The 18,293-nt window shown below is 37.5% G+C and overlaps 1 protein-coding gene across 3 annotated transcripts; it reads right to left on the bottom strand.

Annotated features, from left to right (window-relative positions):
- Nucleotides 1-245: 245 nt before the first annotated feature.
- On the bottom strand, nucleotides 246-17,900 carry LOC137744809 (protein virilizer homolog). Of its 3 annotated transcripts, XR_015954142.1 has the most exons (29): nucleotides 17,647-17,867; nucleotides 17,305-17,393; nucleotides 15,115-15,238; nucleotides 14,006-14,629; nucleotides 13,473-13,841; nucleotides 13,272-13,376; nucleotides 12,943-13,125; nucleotides 11,858-11,999; nucleotides 11,581-11,762; nucleotides 11,403-11,488; nucleotides 11,278-11,326; nucleotides 10,695-10,761; nucleotides 10,116-10,594; nucleotides 9,940-10,039; nucleotides 9,403-9,530; nucleotides 8,538-8,605; nucleotides 8,237-8,453; nucleotides 7,408-7,623; nucleotides 7,100-7,255; nucleotides 6,971-7,024; nucleotides 6,666-6,880; nucleotides 6,487-6,556; nucleotides 5,685-5,953; nucleotides 3,732-3,912; nucleotides 2,289-3,632; nucleotides 1,454-2,191; nucleotides 1,072-1,143; nucleotides 615-722; nucleotides 246-449 (listed from the first exon to the last, which is right to left on the bottom strand). XR_015954142.1 is itself a non-coding variant. In XM_068484609.2 (28 exons), the coding sequence occupies exons 1-28, from the start codon at nucleotides 17,719-17,721 to the stop codon at nucleotides 429-431; spliced, it is 6,423 nt and encodes a 2,140-aa protein (XP_068340710.2). In that variant the 5' UTR covers nucleotides 17,722-17,900; the 3' UTR covers nucleotides 246-428. The 3 variants fall into 3 exon arrangements, 2 of the variants coding, with proteins under 2 accessions (XP_068340710.2, XP_068340711.2); XM_068484609.2 differs by lacking the exon at nucleotides 615-722 and having other exon boundaries at nucleotides 17,647-17,900; XM_068484610.2 differs by lacking the exon at nucleotides 615-722 and having other exon boundaries at nucleotides 11,581-11,714; nucleotides 17,647-17,860.
- Between the last annotated feature and the right edge of the window lie 393 nt (nucleotides 17,901-18,293).

Below are 18,293 nucleotides of genomic sequence, written 5' to 3'. Positions count from 1 at the left end.
ACTTCGTCACCTTCCAGATATTAGACAGCACAGCTCGATTCAGAGTCCAAATGACGGTCAGGGTGTGTCACACACGACAGGTATAATTGAATACCCAACAAATTGGCCAACCTTGGAAGAACTCAACCCGAGTATACAAAAATGGAGCACAAAACCTCAGTGAAAACTTTTGATGAGGTCATAAATGCACATTCGAGCTACCGATTAAACGCGTTTGCATTGCAGCTAATTAAACCAGGCAGGAATTACACTAATATGACACCTTTTCTTATAGGATTGAATTACATTATCAAGGTTGGAAAAATATAATGTACAGTTTTACAGTACATTAGCGATACAAAATTTCAGGTGACCAAAAAATTAAATGATTGATCAAAGGTTAACCTCCTAGGAAGCATGAGAAACTCTTCCGACTCTTGGTCCTTCCGTTATATCTGGCCCAACTTCTCCTGTTAATTCACAAGAACCAAACAAATCTAGCACGTTAGAACGGCATAGCATCCGAGGTCACCTTGCAACGAGTACAAACAAGAAATATGCCCTTCTCCAGGCAGAAACATACAAGGAGAGAACAAATAAAGTAAACCAAAAGGCATACGAGGAAGAGACTCAACTCGGTTATTAAAATATAGAAAGACATGTTCAGCGCAAACAAAGACAAGACCAGCGGAAAGAAGCTTTAAGCCATCAAGTCATATGCATGTCAATTGTCAACTAAGGACCTACATGGGAGGAGAGAATTCAAGCCTGGGCATTTTGTTGTACATTATCAGATTATTACGGTCCATAGTAACCAAAACTGAAATTAAAAGAACAGAACTTTTAAAACACGTGATAACAAAGATTCCTTGGGGTTCATTCAAAACCATTTATAGTCATTTCACATACGTTGTATCTAACGTTTTATAGCTTCTTTTTTTAACATTTTAGCCTCATTTATATCTAAAACCCTACACATTTGGTGTTCATTATGTATTCCCCATCATTCAAGATTAAGAAAAGCAACACTATTAATAAAGAGGATACACGAACTAGCAGGCTGATATAGGACCCCAGGACAAAAGAAAATACCTCAAGCATCTGCATTAACTTTGGATGCTGCTCCAAAAGCTGACAAAGTTTATCTCGGTCACTCAATAAAGACTGCCATAGAAGGAAAACGAATAATTAGAAGAGAGCAAAGGTCAAATCGGTCAAACACGTCTAAAAGCTTAAACAGAAAGTGCAAGGGTCCATATGAAGGAGCATCTCCAGAAACATCTTTCACAAAAAAAAAAAATTTGTTTTTTGTTTTCATTTTAAAAAGTATACTTGAAGAAAGCTCTAAAACTGAAGTTCTTCACAGATGCATTTTTGCCCCTAAGACGACACCAAATGGTCTCCAATATTGAAGGGAAATCCAGAACTCATGAAAAGGTTTTTTCGCTCTGCAAGTATCCTACGTAACAAATACCTGAATAGCTTCTGGGGACTTGAAGTATTCATGTAATGACATTGCTGGATCTTGTTGCTGGGATGTACCATCCCCTGATTGATGCATTGCCTGCTGTTGAGAATGGTCAACTTGCTGTTGCTGCTGCACATGAGCAAACTCCTGCTGTTGGGATTGATAGTACGCATGCATAGGTGAAACGTGTGGCTGTTGCAGAATCTGTGGTGAATGCATTTGAACTTGGTTCTGCATAGATACACCTTGCTCCAACTGTTGTGAAGCTTGCATAGGTGGCCTAAGATGCTGAGGTGGTTGTGGAGGGCGTGGAACCTGTGGTGGCTGCAGCGGCTGCAACTGAGCAAGGGAATGAATTGCCTGAATGGAAGACTGAGCGATAGAGAGATTCTGCAAAACAGTTGCATTGTCGCCTTGCAGCTGAGTTGGGATGCTTCCATAAGGACTCATAGAATTAGAACCAGGTCGGAAAACCATGTGCTGAGATGGCGAGTAGGTATTTACTCTGGCCCCTGAAGGTGTGGTAGAGCTATGAAGAAGTTCACTTGTTCCCACACTTGTCTGATTATATACTGAAGACTGGGTAATAGTTCTATTGGGCGTTAAATTATATGGACTAGAGGAAAAAGGAGGTGGTGTAGGAGGAAGTGGTGGAGGTGGTCTGACAGCCCCACTAGGAGAAGAGATGAAATTTCTTGAAGATGTGGAACCATTATTGAAGGGAGAAAGATAATCTGAGCGAATCTGCAATGAAGCACAGCAAAGAGGTTACATAAATGCATATAAACCAGCAAGAGACAGCTACACAAGACAGGTGAAGAAAAATGTCTACAGAACGTACCTGAAAGGGTGTCGGAAGTGACTGCTGTACATCAGTCATAGAGTTCATAAAAGGTGATGATTGACTTGGAACAGAATCAGAAGTCTGCAATATCACAGCTGTTGAGGGAGGTGGCATGGGAGGTAAAGGAGGTTGATTTGGAAGAAATCTCTGGTCATAAAATCCTGGAGGCACATTGCCAGCATGTTGCGGACTACTCTTCGGAAAGAAATTTTGTGGAGTCATCCTAGAATCAACTGGTATCTGTATGGAAGATGCTGAAGAGTTATTATAAGCAAAAACAGGGAATCTAGGACTATTTGCTGCTGTTGCAGAGTCAAAACCACTAGAAGCCTTGTGTAGTATAGCATTCTTCGAGTCATCAGAATGCTCAAAGTACTTTTTATCTGAAGAAACACTGGGTTCACGAGTCAATGGAATTTCAGGACGTGATACTGACATCCTAGAAGAAAATTCACTTTGTGTGTTCTCATCCATGTTAGATGCTACTGTAGTCGCCAAGTCACTCTCTGTCTCTTCAACAATAGAGTGGGGAGAATTCTGCTCAACAATGACAGGAGCAGGCTGTTGCAGGTGATCATCCGGCTGAGGAAAGGGCAGTTTGTCATCAGGTTCAGACTCCTCACCGTCAAATACTATGTCAATGCCCTGAAGATCATCATCAAGATCTGCTTTCAATTGTTTAGGCTTGTTGAACTTCTCTGTAGCTGTGTCATTCACAGGAGTTGAACTCTTCACTGGTACAGCCGCATCCACAACAACCGGCGACACTAGATTTTGGCGTTCCCTTTGCCTGGCCATAAATTCATCTACATGAATTGACGGAGGTCGCCCACCAGTAGATCCCACCCGCTGGACTGCTATTACATTAGAAGTAGAAACGCCATCATTTCTTTCTCTTGCAACATAGTCATCAACATGCATGGAAGGAGGCCTGCTGGTATTTGGTTTGCGCTGCCGAAAGGTATCCCTACGAGTAGGACCCAATGACGCAGTAGTTGAACCCAGTCCTCGTGGAAACACATTTTGATTTGCAGTTTCAGCCGGGGAGTTTTCTCCTCTTGCACGCCTATTTGGGCCATCAAGTGATGGCGGCTGTTTCCTTTTAAGATTTGATTCTGATGATTTATCAGGACACTCCCAGTGAAACTTGTCTCCAAGTGATCCTTGGTAAAGACAATCACAATCCATTTCAGCACCACCATCTGGCATTATATGGGTATTTAAAGAAACTAGAATATTTGGTGGCAGAGGTATGGAATCAACAGAAAAGACATCATCCACCTTTAACGACGAACTAGGTTTTTGCAATAGCAATGTTAATGATTTCGCAGATTCTAAAACCTGTGCATTCATGAAGACAATGTCAGATATTAAAATTATGCAAACAATTTTGGAGATTACAAAGAATCCCATGAAAGAAGAAATCAAAACCAGTTATACCTGATACAGAAGGGTTTGAGTATCAGAGCCGGCAATATGGGCAGCCTCCATGGTCTTCAATTGAGAGGTCAATTCATGAATATAGCTCAAGTTTTCATCAGGCACACCATCTGCTTCAGCTATAACATCATCAGACACTCCGAACAGGAGTCTCACCGCAACAACCATGTCTGGATTCAATCTAACAAAGAACCAAGCAATAAGTCTAACCAGTGACATGGATATTACAAATTCCATTCCAAAGCTTAAAAGAATGCAGATACCGAACAGAAGAAACCAAAGCCAATATATATATTATAGCACATGTGCATAGAGACACCCCAAATTACTTCAGAACTCAAGGACAGAAAAGTACAACCTGTAGCACAAACCCTGTTCAAGTAAGGTCATACAATTGTAATGCAAAGTTACTTATCAGGAAATAGAATTCTAATATAATGGTTCTAAAAAAGCCAAAAGTTTACTTGGGAAATAACATTTTAATGAATCCTAAAGTATACATATTTGGCAACTAATGCCAAAATCACTATACTAAAAAGTCAAAATTGACTTGCAAGCATTTCAAAATCTGTTCGAGGATATCCCAGTAATCCTAATTCTAACCAATGTGTGTCGTATTACAAAAGGCCCATTGGAAAAATTAATTATATGGCACCATCTTAGCCCCAGTGAGCAACAAACTCCCTACATATGGGAAAAAAAAAAAAAAAAACTAACGTCAAGGCCTCGTTTGTAGCTCAGACTGTACTAGCTATTTCAGTCGGATACGATAACTTGTCATCGGATAGTGCTGACTAATTAATCAGACGTTTGGTATAGTATCAGACTAATAGTCGTATTATTTATACTGTGTACTGTACCGGATAAGAAAACTTACAACTGTTTTTTTTAAGAGAAAAAAATTAATCATTAATGAAAAAGAAAAAGAATAAAAAACAAAATACAAAGTTGTCAAATGCAAAAAAACCCAGTTTAATGATTGCTGGAAAAGAAAATGAACAGAAAAAAAACAAAGTTGTCAGAGAGAACCCAGCAGCCATCACAACAGCGTGGGTGGTTGGTGTCAAGCAGCGGTGCAGAAAGAACCCAGCACAGAGGTGGGTTCAATTTACAGAAGCAAACCTCCAGATTCATTCATTCAAAAATGAAACGCACTTAAAAAATCATCAATTCCATCCTTCCAGGGGAATCATGGCAGCCAAAAACCCAATTTTGAGCTTGTAATCCATTAAATTAAAAGACCCAGATAAAATCTCGCCCAGCTCTGAGTTTCTAATCCATTGAAATAAAAACCCAGATGAAATCTTGCCCAGTTTTGAGTTTAATCACCACACATCAACAAAATCAATGAACCAGCCAAAAACTCAGATAATGTGTCCCGGCGTGATTTGAGTTCGATCTGCAACCTTTCCGTTTGAAATTTGCTTGATGCTGATCGGAGGTGGGGATGGAGAAAGAGCGAGAGAAAGAATACCTTGAGAAGTTTGTGATGTGCAAAGCAGATGGCGAGATGGCCTGGAGAAAAGCCAGTGTGTTTTTGTTCGCGTGAACCCAACTAAATAATCCCAAGGTTTTGGTCGGGATAAACAAGCGGGTGTAAGGGAGACAATAGGTGGGGCCGGATTAATAATCCAGTACTTATTTAGTATGAAAGCTCACCAAACACCTGTTTCGTATTATATAATACTATCTGGTCTCTTATACGATGTGCCAAACAAGGCCTAAGGGACACTCATCTTTTATAGCTCTGCAGTTTGCCAAGTATGTGAAACTACTAAATGAAACAAGTAGAAGGAAAAAAAGAATATAGTTCAAGGACACAATGCCATGAAACCTAGATGGTTTTTAGGCAAATAAATTGGCAATGTTAAACAACTCAAAACATACAACAATTAACAAGTCTACCCTAAAATTATGATTTGGTAAAATAGCCGATAAGGTAAGAGTAGTCACCTTTCCCCATCAAGGCAGAAGCGGAAAGATCCCACAGACAATGCATTGACGGCCTCAATTCCATAACTTGACAACCCATCTTTAGAGTAAACTGATCTTAACAAGTTTTTACAGCAACTTAACAATGGGGGACTCTTTCTCCATTCATGGTCCTCAACAGAGAGGGCAGGATATAAAGTGGCTGCTAAAGCTTTTTGACCTTCACTGCAAGCACCCAGTTCTTTAAAAGCAGTAAGACAGGCAAGTAATTCTTTTCCAACTGGTAGAACCTGGAAAGGAAGGATACTCTCAACAAATCAAATAAGAAGAGCCAAATCTTTTACTGGTTTCTTCCATTTGGTACCGGTTTTGAATAGTATGGTTATATCTTTAGTTGTCTGATTCTGATGGACCATCCATTGCGCTTTATACTTCTCAATCTCTTCCCAATTACTTTCTTGCAAAAAAAAAATATATAACTAAAGAACTCTTTCCTCGTCTAGTTATTAGTAATATGAGTGAACAGTTTACAATGTGAAGTTGATATAGTCGCTTGTCATATTAATAATTCCATAACGGCTCAAAATCATTAGAAGGAAGTCCCAGAAAATTATTATCATTATCATCTTTAATGCTCAATTTTCCCAACTGTCTTCAGAATGCCAAGTATTTGCTTATTTTGTGTTCAAGCACAATTCTTATTTACTCTTTCAGACCCATTGGGCAGCCAGACAGTAAACAACAAAAACTAGCTACTGAAAAAATATCACACTGACCAACATACACTTATCCAACTTCAGGTCCAGAGGAAGGAGAGAGTTACCTGACAAAACCTGAGGAAATACTTTAAAAAGATTTTGCAATCTTCAGCACTCAACTTTTCAAATTCGTGCCTGTTAAACCAGAAGTAGTTTAGCATACACAAATTCAAATTGTATGATCCAATTAAAAAGAAAAGAAATAATATTAATATGTATATGTATATGTATATTATCTACTTACAAATCATTTACCCCAGCATGGTGTGGAGATGCTTGAGGAATGAAAATCAATGAGAAGGACTTGAATACAGGGAGGCACCAATTGAGCAAACCGAATCCAAATGTAGCTGAACTTCTACCATCAAGATTCTCTATTCCTTCTGTCTCAGTGGCAACTAAACAACTATCCAACACTCTGATTAGCAACTTAAATGCACCCTCCTTCAATAATAGTGACTGCAAAAGGAAAACCGAAATTAAAAATCCAATGCTTCTTTGATATACAAAAGGAAGGGAACAAAATAAATGAGAAATTAAAATGCAAACCTTGGCACGTGGATGCTCCAATAAGCTAGCAATGAAATCAATATATCTATAAACCTGGAAAGAGAAGAGGATACTTAAATATACAAAAATACACAAACTATTAATTTTTAACAGTGGCAAGAAACTTGCCTTATAAGCATCCGTATCTGATGGCGAAGATGTATCATACGTATGATCACGAATCCATGAGAATATGGGTCGTAAAAGTACGGGAAAACTTTGAGCTCTTAGGCAAGCAATACGAATAATAAAGACTCGAAGCATGTCTTGAATGACCACCAGTGCCTGTTTAAAGTGATCTCATTAGTCGTGCAAGATGACAAAAGCTGCAAGTATTCATTAAGAGTGGGTCCGCTGCCTACTCTTTTCTCTCAGAGGTACGAGAAAGAAAACAAAAAGTAAAATAACAGGTAACTTCACTGAAAGAAATCACATACAGAGATAGCATAATGTTGAATAATCTGGGCAACTTTGTCAAGATGTGGCGTCAATTGGCCGAGCATCTTCTCCAGGTGCATATGATGCAAATACCAATTGACCTGTCTCTCCTTCTGAGGACCCAAAACAGTCCCAACAGACAACTTTCTAAGGGCACTCAACAAGGGCATCCCATTTTTCCAGAGCCAGACCCCTTCATCAGGAAATAAATCATTCTTGCATTCCCAGAAAGGAAGAAAACACAAGAGAAAACATGTTAAAACTTGTGTCATACGTTTTTTAGCAGCCCACAAAAGGTGGAAATTATAACATAACTGATGGTTTAGGCAAAGTATGCCACATTTACCAACTCAATAAACAAAGTATCAGAAAAGAAACTAGATGTTGTCAATGATCGTTGATTATATCAAAATAACAATTTAGACAAGCAGTTCTTAAACCAAAAGCATTGAATACAGTCCAAGTTATCGGCCAAGAAAAGAATCACTCCGAAATTTACAAAGTGAATAATCAGTATAGCATGATGCTGTATGTATTCACTCTCTTTGGTACAGCAACCGCACAATAAACAGATACCGGGAATGGAAAGCGCCACTAGTTACAGATACACAAGGGTTGTTAAGTGCACTATGAATAACTACAATGGACTAGGCATGCTAAACCACTGCTGTTTTTAATGATCCTGCTACTAGGAAAGTCTCAGACAGCTCTAAGTCAAGCTCCTTATGAAACGTACGTATCTTTAATCTTTCACTAAATCACTTACAATGACTGTTCTACATGATATTCCCAAAAACAAAAGAAAGGAACAAGAGAAGAAATGCATACCAGGAGACAAAGCAAACTACATGTTTCCTTTGGACCCAAGGCCAGCAAAGAAGGAACTTGAACATTAGCAAGGAGGGAGTGGAAAAGGCCAGGAGTCCAACCATAGACCGGCCAACAAGCAAGTGCCGACACCAGAAGATGACAGATAGCTCCAAAACCAAGTGCAGAAACAGGATATGGAGAGGATAAGTCCGCTGCACATGCAGCCAATTTTGGACTGCAATTGAATAAATTCAGTCAAATTATGTATGAATAAAACTAACACGTCTAGGGAATAGGAAAATGAGGATGAGACAGTTACCTTACTTCTCTATGCAATCGTAGAAGGGCATTCAATAACTTGGTATTTCTGTGCTGCTCTTGTACTTCCTACAGATAGCAGTCAAAAGACCACATTTTAATGTACAACTGGTGAGAGCATACATCTTACAAATACAAACAGTGTGCAAGTCCCAAATGAACTGGAAATTAAAATGCAGCAGCAAGTTCATGCAATTCCCAGATCTAAAAACAGAAGGATGAAACAATCAAACATAAGGATGAAACAATCAAACATTTCCTCTTTACAAATCAGTAGGATGTAATGAAATTTACATTTAACAGTTTGTTTATAGCGTGAGGTAGTGAAAGCATCCTTTCACAAAAATGAGATATATTCATGGACAAAACCAAACACAACTATTCTCTGCCCTACATAGAAGGAAAAGATTTCCCTCTTTTCTACTAGTCATGGGTAGAATGAAAGGAAAATTCCATTTAGATAGATTCATACCCAATCAATCCAATGACATAACATGACCAAAACCATAGCTTCTAATGTCAACACATCTATCCTATGCCCTACATAAAAAGGTTTTTTTATCTAGTGAGATTACCAACATTTCAGCATCTGACAGTTTGTTAGTCATGATTTTCTCAAAATTTAGTTAGACCATAGCTGCTAATGTCAACACATCTATCCTACGCCCTAGATAAAAGGTTGTTTTATCCAATGAGATTACCAACATTTTAGAATCTCTAACATGAATGATGTGAGCATCCAGATTAGATGGTAACCGTTTACAGACAACTTTACTCCAATGTGAAATGCTGCTTCTCTCAATCAAACAAAACTTCCCATATATATAAATCAATCATATAGAAGCTAGGAACAAAATGTAGCAAACCTGCAATTTCTGCAACAAATTGATCAACAACACAATTGTAGGAATAAGAAGATCAACTAAACTCTGCTCATGATTACGTTCCGACAATAAATCTGATGTAGTATTGCACTCCTCATCAACAAGGTAGTCTGTTCAAGACAAAATAAGAGCAAATTTTCCACAAGTCAAACAAAATGGACCTATTAAAATATCAGAATATTGTACAATAAGGAAGTGTCTGATTTGAGGAGAAGGTTCTAAAAGAAATGAGAGGAATCTGTAACTGCAACAAACTTATAAGCAAGAGGAAGAAAAGTTGGGGAAGCCAAATTGAAGACAGCAAAGAACCTAATGAACAGAGAGCAAGGACATATAAATGTACAGAGAACTCTTAACACTGAAAAGTTGAGGTGATGTTGAAATCACCTCTTCCCCCTAAGTTTACAGTGTAGAAATATTTGGATTTTGATGGGACAAGTTTGGTAGCAAACTTTTCAAAGAAACACTTATAATGGTTATACAATATATATGCAAATCAACTATTTCCAATCAACATACCATAACTGTTTGAGGACCTCTCAAGCATAGACCTACAATTGACCAGAACTGCATAGATTATTGGTATAACACCTTCATCATACAAAGTAGCAGCAACAGTCTACATCAACAAAATAAACATGAGCAACATAAAAAATTCACTATAACGGTAAATAAAAAAGTAGAAAATCACATACTGAGTTCTCTGAAATGAACGCTAAAATGCGAAATGCTGTTGTCAACTGTACTACAGAAGAGTCACGAAGATTAACACCATCAAAAGTCTTGTCAGATATAAACTTTCCAAGATTTTCCATAACATTCACATCAGAACCACAAGATGTATCTCCAACTGCATTCTCTACATCTGCCAAATCTGCCACCAGCGGTATGTTTGAAGTCAAGTGGGCATCTCCTCCAGAAGCCAACACAGCAGCATACCGTATAAGACTTGTTGCCCCATTTTTATGATATACTACACCAGCATCTATCCATTCCAACAGCCGTGTGGGGGCATCTTTCCTATTTGACCCAGGAGAAGAGGAATGTAAAGCCCTATGGAGCTCCATAACATGTCCAATCCAAGATCCAAGAGAAGATGCAGTGGAATCAGAAACAATTGCTTCAAAAATCTCAGCAGCTGAGTGAAATATGGCAATATTTAACGGCGAGGCTCCTGAATATCCAGAACATCAACTGAGTAAATACTAAATACATAACTAAAAAAAGTACATAATTGTCAAACTTTCAGATTTAGATGAAGGCAAGTGCACAACCATTATTTTTAGCAAGCGGCTCTGTTTCTTTGGCATAATGTAAAGCTTCAATCAAAATTTTAACAGCCTACAAAATAGATATTCACTCATTTGTCAATAACTGAAGTATGTATCTATAAAGGATAATCTAACAATAGGAATACCAAGAACAACATACAGAACTATTGTTCAGATACCACAGATACTACATTGTTAGATTTTGGAACTTGTAAAACTAACAAATCTACATTTGTGATCATAATTATATACCAAAATAAAATTGCATAATACTGCTTAGGTTAGTTCGTAAACCCTCTTTGGCTTGTTTATGAGGCCTAAGTTCAAACTGTTTGTACCCATCAAACAAAACAAAACTTCAAAAATATAATGTGAAACATGAAAAATTTAGAATTCAACATAAGAACTTAGCAAATTAGTTACTATTTAGTAAATCATTAATATAAGAATGATTTCCAAAAGCCAAGATAAGTTCCATATAGATGAAAAAAGTTGTATTTTAAAATCAAGCTAGTTTAAATTGGTTGGAAGTAGACTTGTGCAATAATTATTACTATATGGTTTCAGATAGAAAATTCATCAGTACCTCCGGAAAATACCCCAGAGCCAATAATGCTTGACGTCCACAGTCAGACCTGCAAATCAAAACAGAAAAGTGGTTAAAGACCATGTATTAACAACTGAGAATCACCAAGATGAATTCCGTTCCACCTTGCAAGACCACACAGTTCCCACAACACCCATAAAAATTCTTCAGAGTTAGGTGCTGCAGTAAGCAAACGGTCTACAGCATTAACCTGCACCAAAGCATTAGAAAGTTTCTATCTTAGGCTCTTAGCTGAAAGTCTGTAACAGAGATTTTAAAATCAACAGGGGCCAAAAGTCTAACCACCCTCAAATGGACCCCAACAATCATTCCAACATCCTGTGGAGCACAAAAGAATCCTTTGGATAATGAAATAAATGCATATCGAAGAGGAAGACACGCATCCTTATTCACATCATTAGCACCCCTTAGTGCACCTATTATTGTTGCAGAAAGTTCAGGGTGGTGCAGAAGAAAAATTAAGCCTGAGTAAGAAAACATGTGATGTCATAATTGTCATTAACATGATCTGGATTTGACAGATATAAGAAGCTTGATAATAGGAGAGCATTAGAGAGACCTGAGCGACAAAAAAGAAGGGAGAGAATTATGGCCTCAATTGATGACACAACATCCACAAATATGTCCCTCACACATCCGACTTCTGAACGCAATATGGATGACGACAATATTGCAACTGATAGAGGTAGAAATCCCCTCTCCTGTTACCAAGGTATTTTAAACATTGCTTAGTCAAAAACTAATATGGTTATATTGTTTAAACATTGAGCAAAAAAGAAAAAACTTAAAATATCCATTGCAAATTGCAGCATAAATTGCAATACATAGAGTAAACAAGAACAACTACCTAAATTTAAACTGTGATGTAAATAAAGAGCGAGTGTGAACACACAGGAAAATAATAGGCAGGTTGGAAAAAACAATTTTCTGGACAAAACTTCACCCGATTCAGGGAATGAACAGATTAGAGAGTTTAATTTGTGTTGATTCTGGATAACGAACTTGAGGGTATTTTAGTGATTTAATTTGATCATGCAGTTGAATAACAACAACAAAGTTGTATATCCCACTATGTGGGGTCAGCTCTATGAATCCTAGAACGCCACTGAGCTCGGTTTTGTGCCAAGTCTTCCGTTAGATCCAAGTACTGCAAGGTATTTCTTAGTCCCTTTCCAAGTGATTAAATAAACGGTGATGCAACAATTTGGATATAGAGTTGAGCTAATAAAATATTAACTCTACCCCTATGTTCATTAACATATAATACATAAACATCCAAGTCTTTGGGGAGTCAGGTTTTTTAACATGGACCAACCTCTGTCAGTCAGGTCTATCCAAAACTATATTTCTCCACCGCATCCCTACTATCACATACTTAGTTTACTTGCTACATGCTACTTCTACCTCTCTATTTTGGTCTGCCAATGTTCAGAGAAGTATAGTTTTCAATTCTAACAAAGTTAGTCCCCAGCCTAGACTTTCACCCTTTTAAAATTAATGACAAAAAGGCATGCAATTTAGAATAATAGTGAAATAAGGAGCAGTAATAGGCCATACATCATAGAGACTATACAAATAAACTATATAAATTAACCATAGCTCAGTTTTTTAGGAAGAAGCTGAAAGAGCAAACAGGGAATTTACCTTGAGAAGAGCCAGCAAATGCATGTCGATATCTGAATTTGAGAAACAACAATTTGAAGAAGCAATCAAGTTATTGGATGCTTTGAATGACAACAAACCTTCAGTCTGACCAAGAATCAAGGATTTGGTTGCTTGGGCAACTGGAGAAGGATCTTCAATTGGACCACGTGAATTTATCAATTTCTGCATAAATACTTGTCAATAAGTAATTATTAAGTATGAACAAAAAAACTGCAATGCAAGTTTCAGTGACATCTAAAGTGGAAAAAATATATCCAAAGGTTTCACATAGCTGAAAACAAAAGCAACAAAATGACAACTGAACTGACCAACAGCTTTTTAAGCTGTGACTTTGCACAGATAAGCATGTCCAGAGTTCCACTTGTGACTCTACCAACAGTAGATAGACCACCCAATACCGATAAAGCTGCGCACTGCAAAGAATAGAATTACCATAGGAAACCACTTAAAATATAGGTCGCACAAACACAAGTAAAACCACAAACAGTGTCACAAAAGTGAAAGTATACCTCGAATCTTGAAGCAACCTCATAAAATCTTAACCGATGAAGGACGTAAGTTGCACAAGAAGCAAGATCATGACGCTGCTTTTGCAATAACAGATTTAACAATCTACTATAACCATCACTGACACCAGATGGGATGTTTTCGTCTTCACGTGGCCACCAACCTAAAAATCCTTCACACCCAAAAGAATGCTGAGTAGCCTTCTCAACAACTCCAAGTAGTAGTAATGTACTAGCAGTAGAATTCTGCTTGTCACAACAAAAAGCATGTACAAGCTGCTCCATTCCCCCACCACTAACAAAATGAAAGCAACTCTCTCTTCCAGAGCACAAAAGAAAAGCCACACTCAACCCCAACATGACATTTGTATTCTGAAAACAAAGATACAACATTAAAATGGATCACATTCAATGTGGGCACACAAGTAGAAAGAGAGAGAGAGAGAGAGAGAGAGAGAGAGAGAGAGCACGCACTTTTGTCTGGTGTATTTTGAAAATATGGAGTACAGAAATGAAAGAAATTGTAATTTAATCACCTGCGGAAGTTGGTGATGCACAACACTCAAGAAGTCCCTACTAAATTGAAAGTACTGACTTAACACATCCACCAACTGTTTAGAATTTGCTAATTCAGCCTCAAACTCAAAATGCCCGTTGTCTTCATGTGGTTCAGCTAAGCCATTCCCTGATTTGTGTTTAAAGACTTTATAGAGCTCCATAACCTCTGTTCTGGCCTCACTAAGAACATTGTGCAACTCTTCACACTCGTTGGATCTTCCCCAAGAGGAGGTGACATAAGAAGTGGCAGCTGTTACTACAGCAGCGACAACTTTATGCAATGCATCACCTAGATTGGGCAACTCAAAAACCTTCAAAATCAGTTGTAATAAATGCTTAGCTTCAACAGATATATCTGATGCCGCAACAGGTAGAGATAGAGTATTAAGAGCTGATATGGATTCCCCAGTTGTCAGATTAGTTGAATGCAAAGCAAGAGGGAGGTCTTCAAGCTTTCCCTCAGTAGAGCTAACAAGATTAGTTATGGAGCTATCATCAATTTCAATGTTAAATTGCCCTAGATCTTCTGCCGTGTTTCCATATATGACTAAGCTCAGACTGCGGTAGCTGCCCCTTACAACGAGATGATTAGTTACAACAGCCTGCAGATAAGCAATGACTCCTGTGAGAATAGTCAAGAGAAGAAACAACGATGTGCTTGTAAATGTGTGTTACAGCAATACATAAGGAGACTGTTCATCAATATTAACAACTAGGTTCACCTATAGCTAGGACAAGTAGAAGGGAACAGAAACAAAACAAACTGAAACCAAAATGTTCCCAACCCTTTTTTCTCTAAGTGCATTTGTCCACCCATTACGTTATGATTTTCTAGTATAGTGCTAGTCTAGAAATTTATTTACTCCATAAAGAAGTAGATTACACATAAGAAGTTTAAGATGACCTAAAATCATTACTTACGGAGGGAATAAACACATTTTAAAAAGCTAAAACAAATAAATCTATAAACAGGAACATACTTGTCATCTCAACATTGACAGTCCACCATCGGAAGGTACTCAAAAACAGGAGCAGAAATTTGCAGAATACAGCATGTACCATAATCATGTGTAAATATGATAATTACCTCTACTTCTAGCACATTTGAAGAAGAAGGAGAATATAGGAAAGGCTGACATAGGCGCCTGAACCTTGTCTCCCCCTCACATTGAACAAATACCTCCAAAGCAAATGAAGGAGGTGAAGTAGCCCTGTAAACAACAATTAGCACTTCAAAACATTGATACTACATTGATACTAATGCAATATCTATCATGCATAATCTGGCACAGGCAAACTAAATTTCAGTGGTAAAAACCCAAAATTTTATTGATTTTTGGTATAAGAATGGAAACCTATTTTTGAAATTCAGAAAGAGAACAAATACAGGCTAAGTATGGGTGAGGGGCTTCCAATTTCCAACGCATGGAAGCTAAGTGAGGAAGAAATAGACTACAAAAGGGACTAGAGATGCACTACATAATCATGACACAAGCATGTACGAGGGATTAATGACTCCTTCCAAGTAGTTATTTGCAAATCCCTCTCATATTCCTTTGTAATGATCATGAAGTGCATTTCTAATCCCCTCTATCTAACATTTTGTAGTCCATTCCTTACTAACTTTACGTTAGTCCCTCACCCAAACATAGCCATAATGTTAAGTGGTGAACAAGAAGTCTACCATCTAAACTGTGTGATATCTAATGCAAAAGTTTCATTCAATCTTCCTACAACATGTTACTAACACAGGAAAAAAAAACTTCAATGAAATTAATCAATAAACTGTATCTCCCCAACAGGCATGCAGAAGAGCAAAGGGATATCTCTAAAAACTTTGCAGCTAATGCCCACAGAGAAGCCCAAAACCTGACTCTATGATCTGTCCCCAAATTCTGACACCTCCTCTCCATCTTTTATTCAAAAGTTATTGCCATTCCAAGCCATACAAATGGAAAAAAAAATGTCAATACACCACACTTCCCCCCAAAAGTTTTCACAACAACGATTCTCCACAAAAATGACCGCTTCCAGTTTGCACAACAAGACCATGAAAGTGAAAGAAATATATCAGGCCTCCTACGGTCAACATTGTTGTACGTCTCAACTCTCCCATGAGTAATTCTCCAAACAAGCACTTGTACTTCACTATGTATCCTAGAATTCCAAATTATTTATGTTGGGTTGGATTGAGAATAGGTAAACACATGTCATCAATCAACCAATTAAAACAAGATTTTTAAGTTTTAGGAAATTTTAATTGAAAAGCCCATATCAACCAGGCCTAATAAAAGTTAACATTGAATTTTGATAAATTGATAATAGGGAAGAAAGCCTTCGTTAATTTAAAGACATTTAGGCTCCTTTAGAAGTTAAATTCCAACCCAATAGGTAAGAGGATGAGTGACAAATTGGCAATTGACACATCACGAGTATAAGCAACCTATCCCCACACCATTTATCTTCAGAAATTTAATCCTATATCAAAGCAAAGGTTTTGAGAAAAGGAATTCATTCCCTGTGAAATGTTTCTTCAAAGGCTTCTAGAAGAGTTTCAAGAGCCTCTGAACACCACATTGAAATGGGAACCCCACCTCCTAGCACCATGGAAATACCTACTTCAGGTGACAACATGCTAACTGCTTGTCCACAATCAAGGGGCTTTCCTCTTAATCAAGATTCCAACACCTAAACCACATTTTCCTTAGATCTTAAAACGAATTCCCCTTCACTAAATAACCCCTGTGTTATCCCTTCTCCTTGGTTATCCCATAAAATATCTCACACTAGATTTCTGACTTTGAATCTTTTAACTAAGTTACTAAACTTTGCAATAGCAACTGTACTAATGTTTTTTTCTTTTCTCTTTTAATAAGAAATAGAAATATTAAGTAAAAGAACTCGCCAATTTCAACAATTCTAAACATGTAATCCGCAGCAACAACTCATATCTAGGGGAGATACATCAAGACAAACAGAATTCCCAAAGTGCAACAAAACGCATGCTTTCACATCTGACAAAATAACAGATGCCACCAAAACTCTACAGCAGAAGATATGGCATTCGTAAGATAGAAAAACATTTTGTCAGATGTGAAAGCATATGCTTTGGGCCGGATCTAAGATACGGTATTTGTAACAAGCTTAAGTGAATGCTGAATATAATGACAAGCATGTTCATGTTCAGGCCTAATCTAAAAGATCCTATCACAATATTCTAAAATTCACAAACAAAGGTAAAGGCTGAAACAATTCCGAAATCAATAAATCCGCTTACCCGAGAAGTGATACTGCCTGAGAAGCAAACGACACGTTCTGTTCGAGGAACTCGCAAGCAGTGATGACAATGGGCTCAGCAAACAAAACCTAAAAAATGAAATTCCGCTTCGAATGAGTAACATTTAACTAATAGTAAAAACCAAGCATAAATTCAACAAATTTAGAAACTTATACACACGGCATAGTTCGATCAATGCATTGGCAACACAGAATCCATAGAAGGTAAGAGTAACTTAAAAATCAAAATTCGTAAATTAATTGCAAAACAGGCATTAAATTAACCGAATGGCGGTCAATTAAAATTTCAAAAAATTGCACACAGAGAGAGAGAGAGAGAAACCTCGTCGACGTATTCATCGAGATGGGGATGGACGAAGGTCTGGGTGAACAACACACAAGGCTCGGGGCGACCCATTCGCTGTGATTTTCGAGTGTCTATCAAGAAAACATGGAAATTTGAGTCGTTGAATTTGAATTTCTAGGGTTTTGGAGGTTCTTCCCCGGAACAAAAGTTAGGGGTTTTGATGTGAGGAGGGAGGAGGGTTTCAGGCTTGTCAACGTGTCACCGACGTGAATGAGAGAGAGAAAATAGGTATTGGCTCGAAAAAATCATTTTAATTAATCATTTTTGTTCAATACTTTTTAATTATTGTTTTGGGGTTTAATTAATTAATCTCTACTAATTAATAAAATTTTCTTTGTCAATTAAAAGAAGATGAAAAAACAAATTAGTCTTCTATCACATAAAAAAAAAGATGGGTAATAATGTAATTTCACATGTCCAAATTTTATTTTTTTTATACTTACATGTAATGTTAAAATAGCTCTAATATTAAAAATAAAAAATAAAAAATAAAAAAACCAAAAACAAAAATCTCTCACTCCCCCACGTTATCTCTCTCTCTCTCCCCCTCTCTCCTTCTCATTTTCTAAAAAAATGTGTTCATACACACAAAGTGTGTAGGCAAATACTAGTTTAAATAGAAA

The sequence above is a fragment of the Pyrus communis genome, chromosome 12 (assembly GCF_041283825.1).
Source record: "Pyrus communis isolate YQ-2024b chromosome 12, ASM4128382v1, whole genome shotgun sequence".
Taxonomy (NCBI): domain Eukaryota; kingdom Viridiplantae; phylum Streptophyta; class Magnoliopsida; order Rosales; family Rosaceae; genus Pyrus; species Pyrus communis.
The sequence above is the reverse complement of the archived record's forward strand: the minus strand, read 5'-3'. Positions and strand labels throughout refer to the sequence as shown.